This window comes from Gopherus evgoodei, chromosome 7 (genome assembly GCF_007399415.2).
Source record: "Gopherus evgoodei ecotype Sinaloan lineage chromosome 7, rGopEvg1_v1.p, whole genome shotgun sequence".
Lineage (NCBI taxonomy): Eukaryota > Metazoa > Chordata > Testudines > Testudinidae > Gopherus > Gopherus evgoodei.
In genome coordinates this window covers 91,633,189-91,657,762 of record NC_044328.1, presented here as the reverse complement: position 1 = coordinate 91,657,762, position 24,574 = coordinate 91,633,189, and the positions used below count along the sequence as shown (strand labels likewise).

The 24,574-nt window shown below is 38.4% G+C and overlaps 1 protein-coding gene across 14 annotated transcripts in view; it reads right to left on the bottom strand.

The window, feature by feature from the left end:
• The window catches only part of ATG7 (autophagy related 7), a 252,711-nt gene that overhangs the window by 212,217 nt on the left and 15,920 nt on the right, over positions 1 to 24,574 (bottom strand). For 13 of the 14 annotated variants that reach the window (XR_004001157.1, XR_004001158.1, XR_004001159.1 and 10 more), the window contains 6 exons: positions 21,131 to 21,280; positions 19,171 to 19,259; positions 17,449 to 17,570; positions 14,397 to 14,490; positions 11,130 to 11,274; positions 10,478 to 10,636 (listed from right to left, as the gene is read on the bottom strand). Coding sequence is in view for 11 of the 14 variants with exons in the window: in XM_030568359.1 (XP_030424219.1) it covers positions 10,478 to 10,636; positions 11,130 to 11,274; positions 14,397 to 14,490; positions 17,449 to 17,570; positions 19,171 to 19,259; positions 21,131 to 21,280 (759 nt within the window). In the remaining 3 variants the exon portion in view is untranslated. The remainder of the gene's footprint in view (positions 1 to 10,477; positions 10,637 to 11,129; positions 11,275 to 14,396; positions 14,491 to 17,448; positions 17,571 to 19,170; positions 19,260 to 21,130; positions 21,281 to 24,574) is intronic. The other variant, XM_030568362.1, reaches the window with a different exon arrangement.

Here is a 24,574-nt window from a genome sequence, read left to right as displayed (position 1 = left end):
ATCTGCTATCGGATAGAAAAAGACCTTCCATATATATTACCACAGAACTTAGGCTATATCTACTCTATGAGCTAATAATGTGATTCCCCTTCTCCTGTACAGATATTTGCACTAGTACTCTTCAAGCTAATGACAGTATAAATAGCAATGCAGCCGCAATAGCATGGATAGTTCACTGGTTTCAGGCAGGTTTGAACTTTCTACTACCTGGACTACCGTGGCTACCCTGCTATTTATCCTTGTGGTAGCCTGATGAGAACACAAGCAGGGAAATCGCATCCTTAGCTCATAGTGCAGACACAGCCTTAGAGGAGTCAACCAGGTTAGGGTCCTAGCGTGCCAGTCAGTGTATAAACATATAGTAAATGACAGTCCCTGTCTTACAGAGTTTACAGTTTAAAAGACGTAAGAGCTGGATGCAGCAAACAAGCACGTGTGTATGGGGCGGGGGGAGGAAAAATTACAGGAAGCTTTAGTATAGACTAGTGCACAATTCAACAATATACAACAAAATATCCATAAAAAATGAAAGCACATTGTTAAGAGGAATTCTATGTGAAGGCCCTTGCTGCGGAACAGCAGCTTCAGGGAGGGTTGATCCAGATATTACCTAAGTTTTCATTACAAAACGATACATGACTGAGGAAGATTAATTTTTCCTCCCTATAGAGCTGGGTGTACAAGTGTTGGAGAAGAATGGTGAAGAGACGAGTTTGAAAGAAGTTTCCATTCCAGGAGACACTTGTAATTCTAACCAACACTGAATCCTCTGACTTAGCTCTATTAGTTCCAAATAGTTTGGCCATGTATGAAAGCAGGATCCAAGGAAATTTCTAACCTTTTCCCCTAATCAGAGCCTAAAATTTTTTTTCATTGACATAGGCAAAAAAAAATCACTTGCTTTCATGGTATAATGGAATTTCAAGCACACTGGCTATTCATCTTCTAAGTCTTTGAAAAGAATGGCTATTCAAACTGCACCAAACAGTCCTTCTTAAACCTATTAATATCACTGTCATTTTTATATTTTTCCCCATAATACAGATAAATGATCAAATGTATCACAAGCCTCAAATGTATGTGCACTCGTAAGGATAATGCAAATCAGAACCTTTATGGATGGATGATTTCCATGATTACTGGATAGATTTTAATACTCTAATCTTAAAAATAAAATGGGAAATAACTGTAAGAGAACATTTTGCACTTGTCTTCTTCTAAAATAAATCTATCTGTGAATTAACCTGCACAAAATGTCTCCTACTCATCTAAGAAATCCTGAAGAATTAAAGGCTTCTATGAGACACTAATTTACACATGAATGCTTTGTTTCAGCATGATGTTGGTGGTATTTGGGAAGTGAATTTTTAGCTGAAGGTCAACCTTACTCTATTATTTTTCCTGTTCAAATGAAATATTACACAGTCCACGAGATTAAGGGCAGGCATGACAAAATACAAAGTTAATGTAGGTTATAATTTCTATGGTAATACATTATAAATACGTGTGTGTGTGTGTATATATACACACACATACACACAAACGCATTTTGTGTAAAGTTTAGTGTGCGAGTACACACATGTACACGAACAACTATTGAAATTTGGGGATTGTGTAAAAGATTATTAAAATACATGTTCTTTTTTAAAACTGCACTCTTAAGTGATGGTGGTAATGTAGTCGAGTTCACTTACCAGTAGATGGTGCACCTCACTATTCACTTCATTTGCAGTAACCAAATGTTCAGTTTGGTGCAGAGCATATATTTATATAAAGGCTTGACAGATTCCAAATTTTTTTATAATTTCTATGGAAAATATCAATACATTTCATACATTGTTTTTCAATTTTTATCTATTTACATTTTAACAGTTGCTGGAAATTATGGGATGGGTTAGATTTATTTAACAGTATATGTTGAGATTCAAAAAGTTAGAAGTTTATAACTGTTAAAATACAAATCGTCATCATCACATGTCAAAATATACAAAGTTCTCAAGCGTTTTTTTTACTTTGCCTATCTATAAATTTCAATCATCATCAATGGAAATATTTTTTCATCAGTTTGTGTGTGTATGGCGAAATTGTTTACTGACATTTACTGATTAAAATCTAATCCTTTCAAGTCTAATTATACAGAAAAACAAATGTTAATTTGGCAGCATTTAAAATTTTTCAAATGCAGAGAAAAAATATAAAAGAACAAGAGTGATATAAAAATACAGAATGAGAATAAAATAAGATGACAAATAGTGGAGCAGCATATTAAAGTCTCATCCATGCACACAAAATTATGATGTAACTTGTATACACAGTATTTTACAGAAATGAATGCCACCTTCATTGCCCTGTCTCACCAAGCTGCTGCCATGATTAAAACCAAACATGAATCGACTGAATTCAAACACATTGCCTCTGAATTCTAGCACATTCATGAAACATTCCAGTAAATACACATAGAGTAATATAAAAATGTACAGGAAAGACTCCCCCTAACCTGAAGTCTGCCCAACAAGGTACCCTTTCTTCCTCACCCATCATGTGAACTTAGGGGAAAAAGTGTAAAGAACAGACAGACAAAGACTGCAACAGGAGCAGAATCAGCTAAGGCAGGAACTTCTTTCACCTTTGGACGTTCCAGTCATGACTGTAGAAAGTTCTGACTTCCTCTGCCTTGTGGTGATTGACTGTTCCCTATCCCTTGCCCTCACCATCTCTTCACCTCTGCTTCACATGACACCTGCCCTTCCTACCCTCTCCTTCCCTGCCCAACTCGGTTCACTCCCCTTTTCTTTCCATTTCGCTGATCCCCACAGACAAAGCCTCTTTCCCCTCAAAACACCTCAAAATTCACACGTTTGTCCCCATCACGTTGTTTATTCTGCTTGTGTGTGTTGTGGGCAAGGACTGTCTATTGGTGTTTGTACATTGCCTAGCACAATGGGACCCCACTCTTGGGTTGGCCCTCAGGCACTACCATAAGAAACATAATTAATAACAATATACATTTTATCTCCACACCCATGCTAGCTTTTAAAACATATCACTTTAAATTAAGAAAAAGGTACTGCCAAAAACACAGAGGTGGCAAAGTCTGTAACTGTGGTTCCTTCCCTTTCCCCAATTGAGGGGAACCTCACCATGTAAAAGAGAACCTTAAAGCATTTTTTTGCTTAGTTTTTAAGGTGATGAATTTTTAATTCTTCTCTTCTTGAAGATCTCCGTGAACATGTGAAGTGATGCAAACCATTTGGGTATGAAAACCATGGCTTCGAGTCCTTTGATACTTGGACGGAACTCAGATCCATACACAGGGTATGGCTACACTTGGAGATGTGCAGCGCTGGGAGTTACAGCTGTGTTCGTACAGCTGTGTAGGGAAAGCGCTGCAGTGTGGCCACACTGACAGCTACCAGCGCTGTAGTGTGGCCACATTTGCAGCATTTGCAGCGCTGTTGGGAGTGGTGCATTGTGGGCAGCTATCCCAGCGTTCAAATGGCTGCAACGTGCTTTTCAAAAGAGGGGGGTGGGGTGGAGTGTGACACGGAGCACGGGAGACAGAGAGAGTGGATTTTTGGAGCTGACACTGTTCTCAGCTCCCTGCCTTGCAAGTTCTAAGGACTGGAAGATACACAGTGCCTACCTTCAATCATTTTAAAAGTTTTGACCTTTCCCCCACCTGTCTCTTATTCACTAAATGCAAATTATGCACTCCTAAATAGTCTTTAGACCATATAAGCAGCTGCTCAACACTACCCCTCCCCTCTCTCCTCAAGCAAACAGCTGTGAACATTCCAAAGCAACTCCCCTGCCTCCGCTCGCTCGCTGGAGCAAAGAGCAGCTGTGTTTGTTTTTTAGCTAAGTAGCTACGAGGAGATTGGAGTTCAGCCATTCTTCCGGTTTGTCGTGGACAGGAATTCTGGGATACCTCCTAATACCCTGGAGGCTAACAACAGCTCTTTTGGTGGCTACACTTGATGACCAGCACTGCATCACCAGCGCTGGAATCGCTACACCCCAAGCAAACCAGGTGTACAGCCAGCGCTGCAACCAGGGAGTTGCAGCGCTGGCCGTGCTTTGCAAGTGTGGACACAGAGTGAGTTGCAGCGCTGTAACCCCATCACCAGTGCTGCAACTCTCCAGTGTAGCCATGCCCATAGCCATGGAAGGGCTGATGATAGCACTGGGACCCCTGCCAGATGTCTCTCTCAGGAAACTCAATGAAGTTGAAAGCAAAATGGTGTAGTGGACTAAGCACAAGGATAAGAAATGCCTGCATGCTAATCACAGCTTTGACAAGAAGTCAACGAAGGCACTTAGGAATTAACTTGTAGAAGTGGCCATAACTCAAGTTGAAGTCAATGGGAGATTTGGGTGCTCTGCCTCTCTTGAAATCAGGCACTGACCCTTTCTGCCATCACATTCCCATCTGCAAAATAGGTGTAATAATAGGTAACTCAGTAGATTAAGTAGTTAAGATCTGTAAAATGCTCAAATCCACCACAATGCACAAAAACTCTCCAGCATCTGGGTAGTGATCATAAGCATGTGCCTGTTGAGTGTCTCCACAGACTTTCATCTTTTCAAAGTAATTATTCCTCACAAAATTTATTTTAAAATCTTGGCAGCTGTGCTCAGACCTCAGCACAAGTAGCTGGACTACAATTCCAATAGCAGGAGGCTGGGATGGACAGATATGAAGGGTCTTAAAGATGTCTCACACATACTTTTCTACACTGATATTGACACCTCAATAAATAGAGTTTTAAAAGCTGAACAATTACCCAAAACTGTACAAATTAAACACGGGATGAAAATGAAACATCAGCATATTGTACTGCATTACATGTTATTTGGCCTTTTATTCACAAAACGTGATCCTTTTGTTCATATGTGCACTATCATAAAAATGAGTAATACATGCTGGAGTCTCCAATACTACTTCACAGCTGATCAATTTTCTAATATTTAGTTCCAGCTATCATATTCTTAAAAACAGAAAGCTAATCTTAACCAAATATAATTTCTGGCACAGCCACCACCTCTTCTGAAGGCTATGATTAATTTTTCAGGAACACTGTAATTTTAGTAGCATTTCTAATTCCCCACCTCACACAATTCATATCCTCCCATCATCAACAAAATAAATGCTTACTTCTGACATGGACCATAAATAAAATCTAAGCTACAGGATAGTGTCACAGGTGAAACCCTTTGGAAAGCGAAAAAAGAGATAAAGCAGGATTTCTGCATTAACCTAACTGGTCTGTTAAATGAACCTCTGAACTTTTTCTCTATTGAATATGTTTTTACTGGAGACAGAATTCTGAAAACATATGCATTTCATGTTTGGATAGTCCAGGGAAGGGTATTACAAAAAAATTATATGCTATAGGCCAATAATAGCCATAATGGCTATCGGAAAGCAGTCAATGAATTATTTGAATGACTCAATGCATACTATACATCTGTCAAAAGGGCATAAGTCCATCAATCTGCTATTCCACCGGTGTCTCTCTCTACTTGACAGTTAAATGTATCACTATAATTAGTATCTAACATTCTTTAAAAAAACTCAAGCTCTTTTTCAAAGGTTTCTGTTTTATTTGTAGTTTGTAAGAAATTGCTACTCTGCTTTTCAATGAGGCAGGATATAAAATTAAGGCGTACAAAAGACAAAGGTTGAAACAATGGCTGAGAGTTTTAAAGCCAGATCCACCTTCCCCTTAGGAGTGAAACAATGGCTGGGGGAGAGAGACAAGGAGAGAGTCACCTAAAATTATTGTCCAGGTTTTTGAATATTCAAAGATAGTATTGGCTATTTCCTCACTGATATAAAATCCTGGATACCTAATCTATTTATTCACAAGTATTTATGCTCCTGAACAGGAATTTTGATAAAGCACCAGGACAATTTGCAGTAAACAGATGCAGTTCTATTCTGAGAACTCTAGTAAAAGTAGCACTGTCTCCAGCTAACAGCAGTGTCACAGTCCAAGTGTTCCAACCTAGACACTAAGACTCCACCCTACACTTATCAAAACCCTAGGGTATGAATATGTGCTTGGCGTGTTACTCAAACATTGGACTAGGAATGGCTGTTGAGTAAGTAGATTTTTATCTGGCCAATGTCCTTTTAAATCTTTTATTAATGTGACCTCTTCCTCCCCCATACTCTGTGCATATGAAGTTCCTTGACTGAAGCAGAGCTAATAATGCTCCCCTACGTGGTAAGGTAGGGGGACTTCCCAGGACCTATGCAAGGGGTATTGCACCACTTGTGTGCCACAGAATTGTACAGGTTAGGTTTGGGGCCAAGGTGGAAGCTGGCCAGGTTTGTCCGTTCCCCCTATAGGGGAATAATTAGGAAAGCATAATATCAATGAGGGCTACTGAGGGCCTTAAGAAAGCAGCAGCTGACATGGAATACCTGAGGGGGAAGAGTGGACGTGGGATTCTTTACAGTAAGATCCTATGCACACACCTCAGTCAATCTGGCTGTGCACTAGGACCAGATTTTGACTCTTGGAAATTAAAAAACAGGCAGTACTATGTCATATATACTATATGCAACACTGTACATATTCAGTAACAACTCTCTGATGCGCTTTATTTCTCAGTGTTTACACCCTTAGCACTGTATGTGTATTTTATAATTGGATGGAGCATACAGCTGTGACAGAGACTTATATACAATATAGACTTAAGACAACAATTAAACTAAACTATTAATTCAACAGCAAAAAAATACATTACCACAGAGTTAACATTACTTGGCGGTATGTCATCCCTTTGTAGAACGCTGCGTTGAGCAAAATTCAAACTTCCGAAAACCAGGAAATTCACAGTTAAGGTTGCCCATTCCCTCTTTCAGCAATGCCCAAATATGCCCCATTAAAACACACATCATTATTCTGCCAATCCCAATTGGTAAAATGTACAAGCTCTTCATCTCCTTTTACAACCCATTCACTCTCACCACCAAGCAATTTTAACTTTGTGTTAATGTAGTTTTTGACACTGAATTTCCTATTTTTTTAAACATGAAAAATATGTTGGCAGAAATTACTAGTCACTTAGGCAGATATACATCTTATGTACCACAATCTGCATACTGAGCCAGCCACAGCAGCCCTGATTTAACAGACCTCCCCAAGCATGCCTGGAATAAAGGGGAGCGCGGGGGGAAGAATCAAAGCAGCAAACAAACCAAACAAATCAAACAACTGTGAAATGTTTACTCACGAAAGTCCTTGTGTGTATAAAGAGACAAGTTTTGCTCAAGTGTGATATCTGAACAAAAGCAAATTTGTGCTTCCTTTCACTGGCAAAGTGTTTGTTTTATTTTATTTTTAAAAGTACTAATATGAGCGCTGTAGAATTATTACAGACTCATGTAGTATAATATTTGTGTATTTTCCCATTTTGCCGGACACAAAAAGGTTGCTGGTAAGGTTTGGCTCATAAGGTCTCTGTGGCAGAGGCTGTCTTTTCCTATTTGGCTGTACAGTGCCTGACACAATGGAACTATAGGTGCTTGAGGCTTCAGGTGGTACTGCATGACAAAATAAATAAATAATAATAACAACAACAATAGGGTGTGTGTAAACATCTTTGGCAACCCAAGAGTTAAAATAAAATACAAACAGCTTTCATTTCTCATAATTAGATAACTCATCTCATATCTACTGCCAAATTTAATACTTGGAATGGCAGTAGGGAATTTGTAATTCCATAATTATTCATCAATCAAGAAATAGAAGCAGAAAAGAAATATGCTGGTAGAGCTGAGTACGTCAGTTCTTGGAATAATTAAAACATATTTCCAAAACTTTAGAAAGAAGCTTCTTTATAAGGTCTACTTAATTGAGTAGGGTATGAGCAGCTGTAACAGAGCAATGTCACACAGTTTATGCTTCTCAATAATATTTAAAACATCCTTATTTTTATTATTAATAATGAAGGGGGATAGAAGAAATTAATAATAATTAGAAAAGGAGTTGAATATATTTATATATTAAAGAATCATTCCATGACTGGCTGTATATCATATAAAATCAAATGTGAAGTTTAATTATCTCAAACATATATTTACAGCAATATTTTCCCACAGTTAATTCCTTTCTTCACGATTCTGTAGAAAACAGGAGGCAAGACAGCATAAGTCATGTGTCAGAATTGCCCACTCCCCTCTCAACATTGCTTGTATATCCACACAGGTGTGCTCTGCAGCTTCTACTGTCACAGTCATGGCCAGATCTACAAAAGAATTTGCTATCTCATGTGATGAGCTCTTTTGAAAATCTGTACCCAGACACAAGTGCTGATCTCTTATGGAAATCTGCATAGCCACTGTGTGTATGCACATTTCTTAACCTGCTCCTCCACAGGTCTTGGGACACATGAATAATTTTATTAAAAGTATCACCCCTTCACCGACTGTCTGCTCAGTATTTTATGTTCACATGTTCAGTTTCAAAATACTAAATTGATACCTAAAACAAGGGACACTCTTTAGCAGCCAGGCCCCACATTTCCACCAGCCTTTTTAGTCTCTGGCCTAAAACCAAAGAGTAGTGAGGAAAAAGTACCAAAGTCTAACAGACATTTTCACAATTCAGCTTGTCACATTCCTTACAAAAACAGGATATTCTTAATTATCTGTGTCATAAGGCCACCTTTTCTCACCTCATGTTAATAACATAATGGAAGTCAGGTGGGACATCAGAGCGAACAGGGCCCAGCCCTCTAGACAAGGCCACAATGGATACAGTGTGCAGAATAGTTAATGGTTTCAAGCATACATGAAGCTGAATTCATTAAAGTAATAATGAGTACTGACATAATTTGAAGATATTAAGGACACAGTTAAAGATGAGAAAAATATTTGGAAAGTCCCCATGGTTATGGGATTCAGAAAAAAGTAATCACTTGCAGTAGCCAAACCAAGAAGAAATACAGACATCTGAAGTATAAATGGAGCATTACAGATTATTTACGAGAAGAGAAGAGAAGGAGTATGTTGCTTTTGAGAACAATGTTTTAAATTACATGGATCACACAAACTGAATACTTCAGTAATCCCTATTATTGGCCAGATTCTACTTCTAATTGTTCAATATCAATCTTAAAAAATAATATAGAAGCAAAATGTGGACAACAGGGACATTAAAAATATACAGAAGTTTGTTCTCGCACCTGGAATCAGGATAATACTATTTCACACTTTAAAAAAAGCTTTATTATTTAGAGGATATAATACCTGCAAAAATATATATAAACATTTTAATAAGATAGGTAATAAATCCTGTGAACAGTCTTGTATGTATGCTCCACAGAGAGGAAGAAGGCACAAAAATACATATTTAGTATAAAATACAAGATCCCCTCCTGCCTTAACCTCTCACCTCACATAGTAGAATTGTGTTACGTTACTACTTTACATTTCACTTCTTCCCCCACAATCCTTCCCAGATTATATGCACTCTGACAACCCCCAACACTTCCTTTTTAACAGCATTTGCTGTATGAATGTCATGATTCTTTTACAAATGTTAGGAAAGATGCCCATATTTATTCAAAATCACATAATCCTCCATTCTGAAGCAGCTTTCAGAAGAAGCTGTTTTTACTGACTATTGTGAACTCCAACCCTGTAATTCCAATGTCTAATAATAATGCTGCTCTCAAGAAACAAAAAGATCCAAATCCATTGGTCCAATGGTGTTCCATCTAGCTTAGATACATTGGCCGAGATACAAAATTTAAGCTCAAATGATGTTGCTAAATTAACCAAGCTTTAGTGAAATATTTTGCCAAATCATTATTTCTAATACTTTGATCACTGTAAACACACTTTCTAATTTCTTTTGGACACCTTCAGCATTTGCTGCCATGTCTCAAGGCTCATGTATTCATATGGGCAAAAACTGACCCTGCTAACACTTATCCACATAATTAACTACATGTATGAATAGCCCCACTGAACTCAATGCAGGTAGTCAGGTGTATAAACTTATCTACATACGTGTTTGCATGGATGAGGATTATGAATATATTTCCAGTAAAGCTTGTGGGGAAAATGTAACTGCTCCAAATTTAAAACAACATCTTCTGTATCTTTATAACTCTATTCCCTATTGTTACATCAAATCATTTTCTGAACCTTTCCCAAACATCGGAAAACAACAGCAGTTCATCACTTGATCTAATAGAAAACTATGTATTTCAGACTACTCAATGACAATCAGGCTACTTACTATTTTAAAAAAAAAGGAAAGAGTTAGGGCGAAAACCAGCCTAGAAGAAAACTCTTTAGGATTTAGAAGGAAACAATTCCAAATCTGCATTTCAGTTTCCTGCTCCCCTTTTCTTTTTAAGCATTAACATGAGCGGAGCAAGGGTATACTATGGAGCTATTTAAGGCCAGCTGTCTTCTCAATATGTTGAGATGTAACCACCAAAATATCTTTCTTACCACTCCTGGAAATATTTTTTGCAGTCTGTCTGCTGCCGCAAGTGCCTTGGGCTTCCCACCACCGAGACAATCTTCAAACTCATATAAAGGCTGCCGTACAGGGTTGGAATAGGAGATTTTTGCATTGTCCACAAATGTGATCTGTCTGACTCCCCATCCCTAAACAAACAAAAAAAATCCAAGTAATTGGTAATGACTAATTTAACACTGTAAGACTTTGGTTCAAAGGATGTAACAGAAACCCCTTTGAGTCTACAGCATTAAAAGCATACGTGGACTTTTGTTCACAATTCAAATTCTACGTTTAACTGCAGATTAAGTTACTACAGTTTTAGAAGCTAACTATAGTAAATTTCCTTTTGATCACACGGAACTGTCTCTCACTGGCACAATTATTTATTTCAAATATTTTGGTTTGAATTTGATTTTGTGAACCCATTTGTTATTTTATTCAGGACAAATTGGCCCTTTGTATATATATGGGCAGTTTTTAATTAAAAAAAACACATAAAACTGAAATATTTCTGTGATACACACATATCACATACATATGTTGATTTCATTGTATTCTTCCATTCTTTAGCACAAGGATGAAAAAAGCAACCTTTATGAGAGACAGCAGGTTACCTTCAGGAGTAACTCTGATACTTACCATTAAGGTTCTGGCTACACAACAACCCAGCGTACCAGCTCCTAGCAGCAGACACTTAGAAGACACAACCTTCTCCAGGTCAAGCGTAGGCACCAACCGCCAGCACATCAATTTAAGATTAAGATCCACAGATGACTCAGCTAACCTATATAGAGAAATAAAAACAAACAACATCATCATTCCTGAATACTCTCTAATGCAGCACTGGCCTTTTGTTCTAACTAAGCACTGGTTCTCAATTTTTATTTATTTATTTATTTGGGGTGGGGGGAGAGGGCTGGAGCTCCCCCTACTCATTGCCCCATATCCCTTCATGATATACCCCACCAGTAGCTATTATCTCTCTCTCTTTCTGTCCACTTGATCTCAGTTCAGTTTTTCTTCTCTTTTTAAACCCTGTCTTTTTTCTATATATTTTTAAATTTATTTTTCACTGACTTTGTTTCTTAGTCTCCTTCTCTCCTGCCCAGCAGACCACAAGACTACATTCTGTCTGTCTGTCTGAGGTTTTTACATGTCTCCCATCAATGAAGTATCTGATTACATCACAATCCTGAATGTACTTAGACTATATTCAGTCATAATCCTTATTGTATTTATTGTTTAGGTAGGAAACTATTATTATCCCCATTTTACAGATGGGGAACTGAGGCACACAGGGAATAAGTCACAACGGTTACACAGTAAGTCTGTCGCGGAACAGGGAATTGAACCTGTGTCTCTTGGGTGTTAGGCTAGCATCCTAACCAATGGATCATCCCTCTCTACAGGCAAAAAGAAGATAAGCATCTTTGAAGGTTCTCTAGTGAAGGGTGCATGCTCTCACATGACTGACCCAAGCAGCACGGATGCAAAATGGAAAAGCTTGGGCTAGCAGGCTACATGCGAGCTCTTCCTCTCACAGCCACCTGTGCCTAGATACTACAGAGCTAAATGCAGATATACAACAGAGAAATCAATTTATTTTGCATATCTGTATCTAAATGATCTTTAGAGGAGCACACCCAAAGTTGGGAAACATTGCACTAGCTAACGAAATAGCTAAAGCAGTATACAGTATGAGCATCTCTAAGAATACTTAAAAAGAAAAGTAAAAATCACAGAGTCTGCTTCTGCATAACAATCCATGCTACACATAAAGAATCTTGTCAACGGATTTGACATTAATCAGTCCATGCAATTTACTCTCATATACTTTGGGAATTCTTAAAGATACTATGCATAAATTCTACTAAACATTTTGCTAATCAGATACATAGTAATAAAAAAAGAAGGTAAAGATGAAGTGTTGTGCCAGCAGCATTGTTTACCTACACAAATTTTGACATTCTATCCTACTGTGATCTCATACAACAATCAATACACCAAACACAGTAACGCAATAAACTTTTATAAAAATGTTTACTGTGGTTCTTACAAATGAATTAGAAAGATGCTGAAACAAGAACAAGAAGACAATCAGTAATTGTCGTATTTTTAAAAACTCACTCCCTAGGTATTTGACAAGATTGCCAATAAACATATACTTCATGCTAGGAAAAATCGTATACTCCAGAGGCCCATAAGTAATAAACCAAAATAGGCAGTCCATGAAAATGACATTTAGTTTCATAGAGTTTAAGTGCAGAAAGGGCATTAGATCATCCAGTCTGACCTCCTCAATAGCACAGATCATTATATATTTCATCCAAGTACTCCTATATTAAGCCCAGTGACACTAGTTGGAGTGAAGCATTTCAATTCTCAGGTGCCACAGGCAGAAAACAGGAGAGATCACGATGCCACCAATGCTCAATGCCTCTCAGGGAAGTGATGAGGTGAGATATCCCCAGATGATTCTAGCAGGCAATCCACGTCCCATGCTGCAGGGGAACGTGGAGAAAAATGATTTAATTACTTTGGATTAAGTCCAAAGTCCATGGAAGTTAATGGAATTGGATCAGGCCTGTAAAGTCTGCTGAATAAGATGCTGATCCACATTTTATATTCCAAAGTGAACAGCCTACCCAAGTCTGAAAATGAGAAGTGACCTTTCACCTCAGATTCCATCCAAATGCCACAGGTAATTTGTCCCATCTCCTAGCCTTCTACTTTGTTCAATTCTTTCTCTAGTGCCACTCAGCCAGTCACCGTCACACTGCACAAGAATTATTACACATGCCTTTCCTCCAGAGTGCAGTATTTATTGCTGTGTGGACGCTTTAAAGGATACCAAAGCAGTTAACCAATTTCATTTGCAGCCTATGTTGGATTTGCTGGCTGGGCAATGTATCAGGCTTTTAAAGTTCTGAGCAGAGCAGATTACAGCAGCTTATCCATAAGGGAGATGAATGATACATAACATATACAGGAGCCTTCTTTCTGCCAGAACCAGCCCTCCTTACACTCAGCATTGTCCCCTCTTTCAGTCTCACGTAAGTCTTAATTTGTTTTTTATCACCTCTTCTTTGCAGAGGGCTCCACTATATTACATCCAGTCATTGTGTACAGCTATGCATCATACACTCATTTTTTTTTTGCCTCTTCCAGCTTCTCCTCAGGAAGGGCTATGTGCATCTTTTCTACCTCTTCCATCATTCACTTGTACACCTCAGAGGTAGAGGGAGTGGAAAACTATCCATAAAATTAAAACTGTTCAATACTGCAACGTGCTAAATACCCTCAACTTCCACTGACTTCACCAGGAGTTGAGGGCATGTACTTTCTCACAGGAGGATTCTGCAGCCTGAACAATCAAAACCTAAAGGGCACAATGATGGAAGTTACCAAGGCCAAATGCTTAACAGCAATCAACCTGTTCTTATGCCTTGCCAGCCATTAAGTAAATTGTGAGTCTGCACTGATAAAAGTTAAAACTAAAAAGGAAGGACAATAAGTAAAATCACAGAATTCAACAATACAAACATAGGTCTATGCACAGAAACACAGTTACACAGATATACAGCTTGCATTCAACTTAACTTTAAAAAGCAATTAATCTAGATTTCCAAATTAGTGCCCCATCCTGGAAGCACCTATTACTAAGCATGGTGCTTTCTACTCTGTGAAGTTCCGCTGTCAATGGGACCTTTCATGGGAGTATGCATTGCACCTGGTAAAAACGGATGGATTGGGCACTAACATTGTCACAACTATATTTTCTTATCTGACAAAGCACATTTAAGATCCAGGCAGCCTTTGGACCTTACATTCTCGCTCCCCATACCCTCAAAGCTTGGTATATTTCAGGCATGATCAGATTATAAATGTTTTTAAACCACCACACACCTTTTAGGATCCATACATTCGCTCAGATTCACTATTCTTGGACCCATGCCTCCTTTTTGGTTTTTCTCCCATCCAACAGCTTTTGGACAATCTACTTTTCAGAAAAAAACAAACAAAAAACTCCATGATATTAAAAACCTAAATTCCACCTTGCCAAACCAAAAAAACCAACCAACCCACCTACCTTTCCCAAAACTGTCAATTCATTAAGGATGTTAAATAACAGAACTCTTCACTGCAATAGAGATTCTATTGTATGGCAAAAAATGGTAGAAAGTGTCCCTTTTTTCATATTGTCTGCACTGCACACTGCTTTTTGTTTATTCTAGTGTTTTAAAACACGTTAGTTGAAAAGTCTTAGCTAATATGCTTTTAGACGTAGCTTGTCTAGGCAGAACCTCTAACATACTGAACCTAAATAGACTCAGCTGCACCTAATTAGTTTCCAGCTGCGAGTGTCTCCCTGCGCTGTCTCCGGACTCGGGCTGGGAATTAACCATCAAAATCCCAGGCCATTGTCAAGACAGATGGGTCTTCTCCTAAGGACACCATTGGGACAGGGGACAGCAGGACTCTAGATCCACTCAAGAGCGTACCAAAAATCTTGTTCACCCACAGACACATGCCTATATCAGCTTTTAAACTGAAGCCTCCTGTATGTGATTATTAAATTTGGGATCTACAGATGTGTGCTAGGCACTTTAGAGACAGAGAAAAGACACGGGAAGGAGTGAGAGAAGGGGAGGAGAAAGGTTACAAAAACAAGTATGTGTGGTTCTTTTGATCAGCAATATTTAATATTACAGATGGAGACTGAAAATGTAAGCTTGTTAACTGACTATTATAATATCTACACTGATCTTTCCCAAGTATTTGTTAAGCTTCTTATAAGTAATAAATAACAGTGTGATTCTCAGAGCTAGAAGAGAGGCATCTGAACCAGAACATCTGTGTTCTATTCCCAGCTCTGACAAAGACTAGCTAAGGTCCTGATCCTGCAAAGAGTTACACTCATGTTTAAAGTGGTGCATATGCATGATTGTCTGCAGGACTGGGGGCTAAATGATCTTGGACAAGTCACTTCACTTCTCCATGACTTGGTGTCCCTATCCGTAAATGGGTATAATACCACTTTGCTGACCTTGCATAGATGGTGACTTTTGTTTTAACTATTATTTGTGAAATACTCTGAGACTCTCAGATGAAGGACCTATAAACAGTTTTGTTCTGTTCTGATGCAATATTATCAATAGCAACTGAATCCTGGTTTCCCAAATTTCCAATGCATTGCTCTAATTTCTTTCAGGTCTTAATACCAGAAAATACAGATACAAAAACACCTCAAACTCCAAACATACCAAAATTGTGATTTTTATGGTTTTATAAATCCACCTTGTACTCTCATAAGTAACTTGTTTCACGCACTTAATATGATTGTGTGTATTTTTGGTAGTCTAGTGATTAAACACTTTTAATAAGAAATGACAACATACATTAATAATGTATGCACTGTGACAGCAATTACCTGTTGCTGTATCATTCTTGTAATTAAAATGAGAGCATAAAAGCTCGGTGATTACACCAAAGAACCTTACTCTCAAAGTAAATTATCCTCTTTCCTTCTAGAAGAAAAAACTATTTTCTTCAGACAGACATTTGAATAATTTAAGATGCACTAAAACAATGAGGAGTCCAGTGGCACCTTAATGACTAACAGATTTATGTGGGCATAATCTTTCATGGGTAAAAAACCCACTTCTTCAGATGCATGGAATGAAAATTACAGTAACAGGCATAAATATATATTGACACATAAAGAGAAGGGCGTTATCTTACAAGTGGTGAACCAATGCTGAAGGCTAAGTTAGTCAGGGTGGATGTGGTCCACACCAAATAACTGATGAGAAGGTGTCAATACCAAGAGAGGAAAAAATTGCTTTTGTAGTGAGCCAACCACTCCCAGTCCTTATTCAAGCCCAAATTAATGGTGTTAAGTTTGCAAATGAATTGTAGCTCAGCAGTTTCTCTTTGAAGACTGTTTTTTAAAGTTTTTTTTGGTTGAAGAATGGCTACTTTTAAATCTGTTCTTGAGTGTCCAGGGAGATTGAAGTGTTCTCCTACTGGTTTTGTATGTCTGATTTGTGTCCATTTATCCTTTTACCTAGAGACTGCCCAGTTTGGCCAACGTACATGGCAGAGGGCCATTGCTGGCACATGATGGCTTATATCATATTAGTAGGTGTGCAGGTGAATGAGCCTCTGATAGTGTGGCTGGGTCCTATGATGGTGTCACTAGAATAGATATGGGGACAGAGAAGGCAACAGGTTTATTACAGGGATTGGTTTCTGGGTTAGTGTTTCTGTGGCATGGTGTGTAGTTGCTGCTGAGTATTTGCTTCAGGTTGGGAAGCTGTCTGTAAGCAAGGATTGACCTGCCTCCCAAGGTCTTTGTGAGTGGGGAATCATTTTCCAGGAAAGGTTGTAGATCGTTAATGATGAGATGGAGAGGTTTTAGCAGGGAGCTGCACAACCGCATTTGCTCCAATTCCTCAGACAGAAACAAACACCTACAAGATCTGTATCAAGCATTCTTGAAACTACAATACCCACCTGGGGAAGTGATGAAACAGATTGATGGAGTGAGACAGGTACCCAGAAGTCACCAACTACAGGACAGGCCCAGCAAGGAAAATAACAGCATACCACTGGCCATCACGTACAGCCCCCAGCTAAAACCTCTCTAGCTCATCATTAATGATCTACAACTTATCCTGGAAAATGATCCCCCACTCCCACAGGCCTTGGGAGGCAGGTCAATCCTCGCTTACAGACAGCCCCCCAACCTGAACAGGACTCCTTGTTGTTTTTGTGGATACAGACTAACACGGCTACCCTTCTGATATTTAAGATACACTATATTTGAGGTAGCAGTTAACGTCAGCAACAAGTTAGCAGCACTAATCTCTCTTCCATCTTCTTAGTGATCATAGAGAAGAGAAGTCAAGTAACATCAGTTTCTGTATTCTGAAAGTCATCCTTCACAATGGATTACCTGGGCTCTGTGGCATCTGTGGAAGCTTTATTTCAAAGATGCTGCTGTGTGCTATGTCTCTTACGCCTTGCATGGTCCTGTCTCTGAAGCAGAGCACTTCAACTGAATGGAGGTGGCTACCCCTGGCATTGAAAAATAAATAAATCTGTAGCAAGGTATAAAAGATCTGGCACTCCTTCAGCAGAAAAGAAAGATGCTCAAGCAGGAACTTCACTTTATTAGTCCTCTGGTGTCATACAGCTTTAATCCTTTGGAAACTCAAGACTATGACAAATCTTCCATTGGTATTAGATTCATATACAATAATGTGCCCATATTTCTATCTGATCAAATATGAAGAAACCCAACATACCCAACATACCTAAAATACCTAAAACAGTCCACTGTTACATGGAAACTGGTGCAGCTCCACTGAAATTGCACTCAGGACTTCCCCACTGTTAACTACCCATCTGCACAGTGTTTTGAGGCATAATGACCAGAGAAGCCTCAGAGTACAATGTAATAAAGTTGCAATGACAGTGCAGCAGAAGGTGCCATTCCACCTCCTCCATGACTTAGCACGCTCCTCAAAATCCTTGATCTGATTCAGTTTTTGTCCTTCCCCCTTCACCAACTAAGCTCTGCACCCATTATTCATATTCACTCACTGCTGAGCATCAAAGTAAAAGAATTAGGTGTTTGGCAAATAACGGAATTTGGGATTCTCATATCCCCACAGGCTGCACAGATAAGTGATATGCACATGGATATACCCTCTTATGCTATCATTCACATATGAGCCTGGAAAATGCCACTGTTAACATGGCTAACTGAAGGTTTATTGTCTCATTACGCATTACTAGAACACCAAAAATGTGAAGTTGCAGCTTAAATTAATCAAACAACCCAATCTTAGATGGATGGTATTTTATAATGCAAAAGATGACAATGTGAAAAACCAAAAACAAATGTTCAATCAGGCAAAGCAGAAGAACTTTAGAGTATGTGTTCTTCAGACTTTAGCTCATGTACCATTAGTGGTCATTTGACAGTTTTATTCTCTGGAGCAAGACAGCTTTCCAATGGCACTTGCACACATCAGCATCCTCAATCAGTCTGTGCTACACAACAAATCCAGAGACTAGACTGCCTTTCAGGTTTTGCTTCTACTCATGTAGAAATCTGCTACATGATGAAGTGGCAGTAGCTACTCCTTAGTTTAAGTCCAAGGTAGGTTCCCTTTATAAACCCAGTTATTAACCCTCCTCTACTCCAAATACCCCAAAAGAGGATTTTTTTTTTACTTTTTTTTTTTTTTTTTTTTTACTTTTCTCAAACTTCTCAGAAATAAATCTCTGCTCTGGAATGTGATGTAGCAGGTTAAGTTTTGGAAAGATTTGGAATGGAGAGAATTTAAAAACAGGGCTCAAAGTCTAGAAACTAACCATTAAGAATGTGGGGGCGCAGCCAAGAAGTGAAAGACTATATAGAAGTAGCAACAGGCTGGGTCCCTGGCCTTTGCCCACTAAAATTTGCAAAAATATGCAGAAACCTTAGAAATTTGTTATTTTGATCTATTTCCTATTCAAGGGATCCATTTCCAACACATTCTTAGTAATTTTTTATTTTCACTTTTGCATATATTTTTGCATACTTCAGACAAAGTTAAGGTTCAGGGTGTGTTGTATAAGTCAGGAGGGCTGAAAAAAGGGCTCATCTAATAAAAGATAAAACCAATACCATCTGTGTGCTGCCATGACCAGCAAGTTCCTCAGCGGCCATCCTGGATACTGTGTAAAATTGCAGGGATCATAAACTCCAACTGTCACCTGCAAACAAAATAGCCCCATTGAAAACTCTATGCATAACAGCACAAGATTCGCAGTAATAGCTGTCAGTGTATCTTGTTACCTTACATGTTATGTCAGTAAGAAATCACATATGGCATTTAAAAAGTAATTAACAATTCCTGCCAAACTATAATAAATTGTATGCCATTTCACGCAGTTTAATGTTTCCTGCAGCTCCCAGTTTTGTTCATTTTGGCCACCTAACATTCACTTGTACTTCAGTGCGCCATATGCATTTCCTCATCTAAGCCCAAAAAGCAGTTTAACAAAACCTGAAGATGCCTACCAAGTGGTCAGATTATTGCCTTGATTCATAAGCAATATTGATGGATGGTGGATAATGATGATACAAAAGGAGACAGGATAATAGATGCTGGGTCAATCAATGTAAAGGTAAAGTCACTGGCAAGGGCAATCCTTTATTAACGGATTTAAGCACAGAACTCAGATACTGCCCTCCAAACTGAACACTAAGAAAGGACTTTATTTTGTATGATATAGGCTTCTCTCATATAGAGAAATATTTCATCTGATAGGGCATGCTTCTATCAGTGCCACTTTTTAAAGTTAGTCTTTAAAGTTTCCTTATTTCAAAATAATACCTACATAGCCACAATACAATATTTTCCTTATTTTAGAAAAAGAATGGATAAAGCAGAGGAAATGATTGGAGCTCAAACATTATAAAACAGAGCTGAACTACTTCAATGACTATTTTAATTTCTTCCCTGTGTGTGAGATATGAATTGCTTTACAGACTTCTGTCCTGCACAATTAGCTCTCCCTCAGCCTTATTATGGAGCTTTGCTCCTCAGTAAATTTTTAGCATTATAAAGCAAAAAACTATTCAAGGCTCTGAGTTAAGGTTAGTCAAAATAAAGAGGGCTCTGAAGAATTTCAGAAGGCTCTATTAAAGCTAGGCACCTGGACAAGATGATGATAAATGGAACGGATAAGTACTACATAATGCATAACTAGCTTGGTCAACCGTTGCCTTGATGCCTTCTGCTTTACGAATTATCAGGATGGAAATTCTCTTGTGGCTCCAAGGAATGGAGAGTGCTTTTTTTGCATTCAAAAGGAGACATGTTTTCCCCGTAACAACAAAAACAACAACAAAAATCATTCCAACCTCATCTGACCAACATTTAGCCTGCATCACATCTACAGGACTTCGAAGGACTTAACTGTACACTGTTCAAATACAGATTTTTTTTTTCAGTAGAGTTTAAAAAGGAGCCAGTTTTTCTTGTATTATTGCTGGTTCTTTGAAAGATACAAGCTGAATATATTAACATTTTTTATTAATTTATAATAAGATCATATATTTTCTTTTGTAGATGGTCACTGTTATAACATTTCCAGGTGTACTTAAAGCTAGTACAGCAACTATAGAAATGAATTGTTGCATACTCCTCCCCTACATGGAGCATACAAGCAAATAAATAATAATATAGGTGGACTTTGCACTTACATAATGCTATGTGTTCAAAGTGACTAAGAAATATTATTAACTCATCCTTATAACAGCCCAGTAAAGTAGCTAAGTTTTATGATCTCTCTTTTAAAGATAGGGTAATGAGTATAGAGAGCTCAAGTACCAAATTTTCAAACTATCGACTAATTTGGGATGTCTGGACTTTTGGATACCCAGGTTGAGATGCCTAAAACTATGCTCCCTGAAGACCAGGTGTAGTCAATGGGAGCAACTAGTGTTCAGAGACTTGACCTATTCTACTCAGTGGACAAGAACTGGATCTCAGTATAGTATTCCAGTGAGAGGTCAAACAGTTTGTACAGTCATCACAAATATTTCTGGCATCCGAGCATATGTGCAAAATTCCACTTACCTTTTCCTCTTGATCTTGGAAAAAATCATTCCAGTTTTTAAGCAGTGACACCAAAACAGACTTGTCATTATATTTGATTAAAAAGTAAGGCAAGGCTGTAACTCCTTCTCTCTGGCAAAGTTCATCATATGCTTTCTGCAGCGCTTGAATCTGAAAGCAAAAAGATATCATAACAGACGGTTGGAATTTATCTTAATTCAACAGTGCCTGTGTGAGTGTAAAAATATTTTCTTAACTGAATATGTAATACTTTTTTTTCTTTTAACTTCCTGAACACAAATGTATCTATTCTAACAGTTTTTAACCATTTATTCCATAGGTTTTTTTTTAAAACTACAACCAAGCATCTGAGAACTAATATGCAAAAGTTAAAACCATATAATCTTCAATGCAAAACAGGCAGAAGAAGCACTGCTGCAAACTGATACATGGAAAAAAAGACAAAACAAAATTAAAGTGTTATTCTTAGGGCCAAAATAACTTGCAAATATGGAAGTCCCCTAAATAATAACAGTCCCATTGTTAGAGAGAGAGAGAGGAGGCTAAGAGCTCTGATTTGTCCTTAAGGTACTAAAATATTTAGCACAGGATCGGATGGTGGTAAACACTATTCATGATGCAGCATAATGATCAGCATCATCCATTCTATCTACTTTGGTACATCGGTTTTCAGTGGTCAGCTGCAATTGCTTCTTTGGATCCTGACATCTACACTTTAACTGTATCATTGAATACCATCCTACATAAACTATGTTTTTTTCAGAGAAACAGTCTTTAGTCATCCATTCTGTTTAAAAGGAAGTATGAATAACCACAAAAACTAAACTTTCTTTCCTACTTTCAAAATACTCAACTGTTATTAATTAGAGAGGCAAGGTGGTTGAGGCAATATCTTTTATGGATGAACTGCTGTTGGTGAGAGAGAGAAGCTGTAGCTCAAAAGCTTCTCTCTCTAAGTAACAAAAGATACTACCTAACCCTCCTTGTCTCTCTAATATCCTGGGACCAAGCCAGCTACAACAACACTGCATATAACAATTGCTGTTATTATCCAAATTGCTATCGTAAAGGTAACCAATTCTTCTAATACTCATTAGTAACCACCTAGAACATTCCTGTAAGAATACACCTAAACCATTTCTAGAGGTATATTTTAATTGTATTCCACTGTTACATGATAAAATTCATTGTGTAGTATGTTTGCATTGTTGTACCAAGCGTCTCTCCCACATACCTCGCTATGGGGCTTCCCACCAATTTCTAGTGGCATTAAAAGCACTTCACGGTTTAACAATAACTCACTCCAGTTAAAACAAAGGGTACAATTGAGTAACTCTACAATTTCTTTTACCTTTGTAGCACAGAATAAACAGACTCATTCTCCCCTCAGGAGTTCCTACTTTCCCTCTGTCTCATAACCTAGTTCCCTTCTTCCCTGCACAGTCACGTGTTAACATTTTTTACAGTACTTCTACAAACAATCCAGGCATATCTTTTAAACCAACATTTTGCTAACCTAGAAGAATGATTATGATGATTTAGTTCCAATAGGAATGCTTTATACCAGCAGTTCTCAAACAATGGGGCGGGCTTCCCAACAGAAGTGTGGGAATGCATCAAGGGAGGTCTGAGCTGTGGGGGTTTTTGGTTAAGAGCTCTGGCTGTCAGCCCCAGGTGGTTGGTGCTTGCACAGAACAGCCGTGTACACGCAGCAGGTCAGGATAAAGGGGAAACCTGGAGCCCCACCGCACTGGGACTGACAGCCAGAGCCTTCCACTTGGGCTCAGGTTCTCCTCCCCTCCCCACCATCCCTCAACGGGAGGCAACGCCAGGCTCAGGCTTTCCTTCCCATCCCGCACCTTGAGGAGGCAGGGCTCTGGCTATCAGCCCTGGAGTGGCAGCAGCACAGAAGTAAGGGTGGCAACAGGGCACCAAGTCTGCTGTGAAAAGTGATATTGACAAATATCACTTTTCACATTGCCACCCTTACTTCTGTGCTGCTGCTGATGTGGCACTGCCTTCAGAACTGGGCACCCAGCCAGGAGCCACTGCTCTCCGCTCTGCCTTCAGAGCTGGGTGGAGGTATATGTACTTGGGGAAGAAGGGGAGTAAATGACTACAGACATAAAAAAGGGAGGCTCGATCAAATAAGTTTGAGAACCACTGCTTTAGATCATCCATCACCATATTTTCAGTCAAAAGAAAAAATTGAAACGTGCTACCTTGAGCCATCAATGAAAAAGGCTCCACCACAGTCCACACATTCAGATGAAATAGTATCATTTAAAAACACATGTTCAATTTACCAAATTCAGTTAGTACAAAGGGCTTATGGTATCCTCAATACGCTTCTATAATGTCAATCTTCATTAGTGACTCACATCTTTCACTATAAGATGCTCCCTCTACAATCATTTTAGTCAGAATAGTAAAAATAATTGTTTCAAATTCTACCAAAAAAGCTAAACAGTTATTAAAGACATAACTGTAAAGAAAACAGATTTAAAATCAATGTTATTAAATAACTGGATTCCTGTGAACTTTCAGTTTCTAACCAAGAAGCCGGAAGCTGTTGCCAAACAGTCACCCTATTTTCTAAACTGTTTTCCTCAGGATTTTCCTCTGCATGTCTACACTTTCTGATACAGTCCAAGAGCTTTTTCTTTGCTACCGCCTTCTTTTCTAAAGTCTGACCTTTAGTTCATCAGTCAAATGTTTCTGCTGATGACAGAATCTTGCTATCATACCAGCCTCCTTTTCTGTCAGATAAGGTATCATCCAGAATACCCTCAACCTTCTTCTTCTTTCCAGGCCAGCCATGATGTTCTCTAGACCCAAAAGTTCTTAATATATATTATTTGTATTGCAGCAGTACCCAGAAATGCCCCATTGTGCTAGGTAGTGTGCAAACACAAGAAACATTCACTGCCCTGAAGAGTTAATATTTTCAATAAACAAGAGACACAAAAGGGTGAGAGAGCGGGATAAATTTCTCCCAAGGCTGACCAAGCCCCTCCCCAGGCTCAATATTCCCACCAGGCTAACAACTAGAGCTAGTTGGGAATTTTTTAATGAAACATTTTTTCATTGGAAAATGCCAAATCTGTGTAAACCAAAACCACTGTGGAAAAACATCGGTTTCAATGAACTATTCAAAAAAAAATTGATTTTTTTTAAATTGCTATTTTGACATTTTCAAAACCATTTTTTGATTGTGAACAACTTCTTGTTTAGAATTTTACATTAATTTGCAGTAAAAAAGTACAAAAACATTTAAAAATGGTCAAAATTGAAACAAAATACTTCAAAATCATCAACATGTTTCAACTGACTTGATCTAATAATTTTTTGTATTTCTAGCTTGTGAAAAATTTGACTTTTTTCCCCCTAGTAGGGGGTGGGGAACTTTTTCAGAATCTCAAAAATTCTCATAAGATGGGAAAA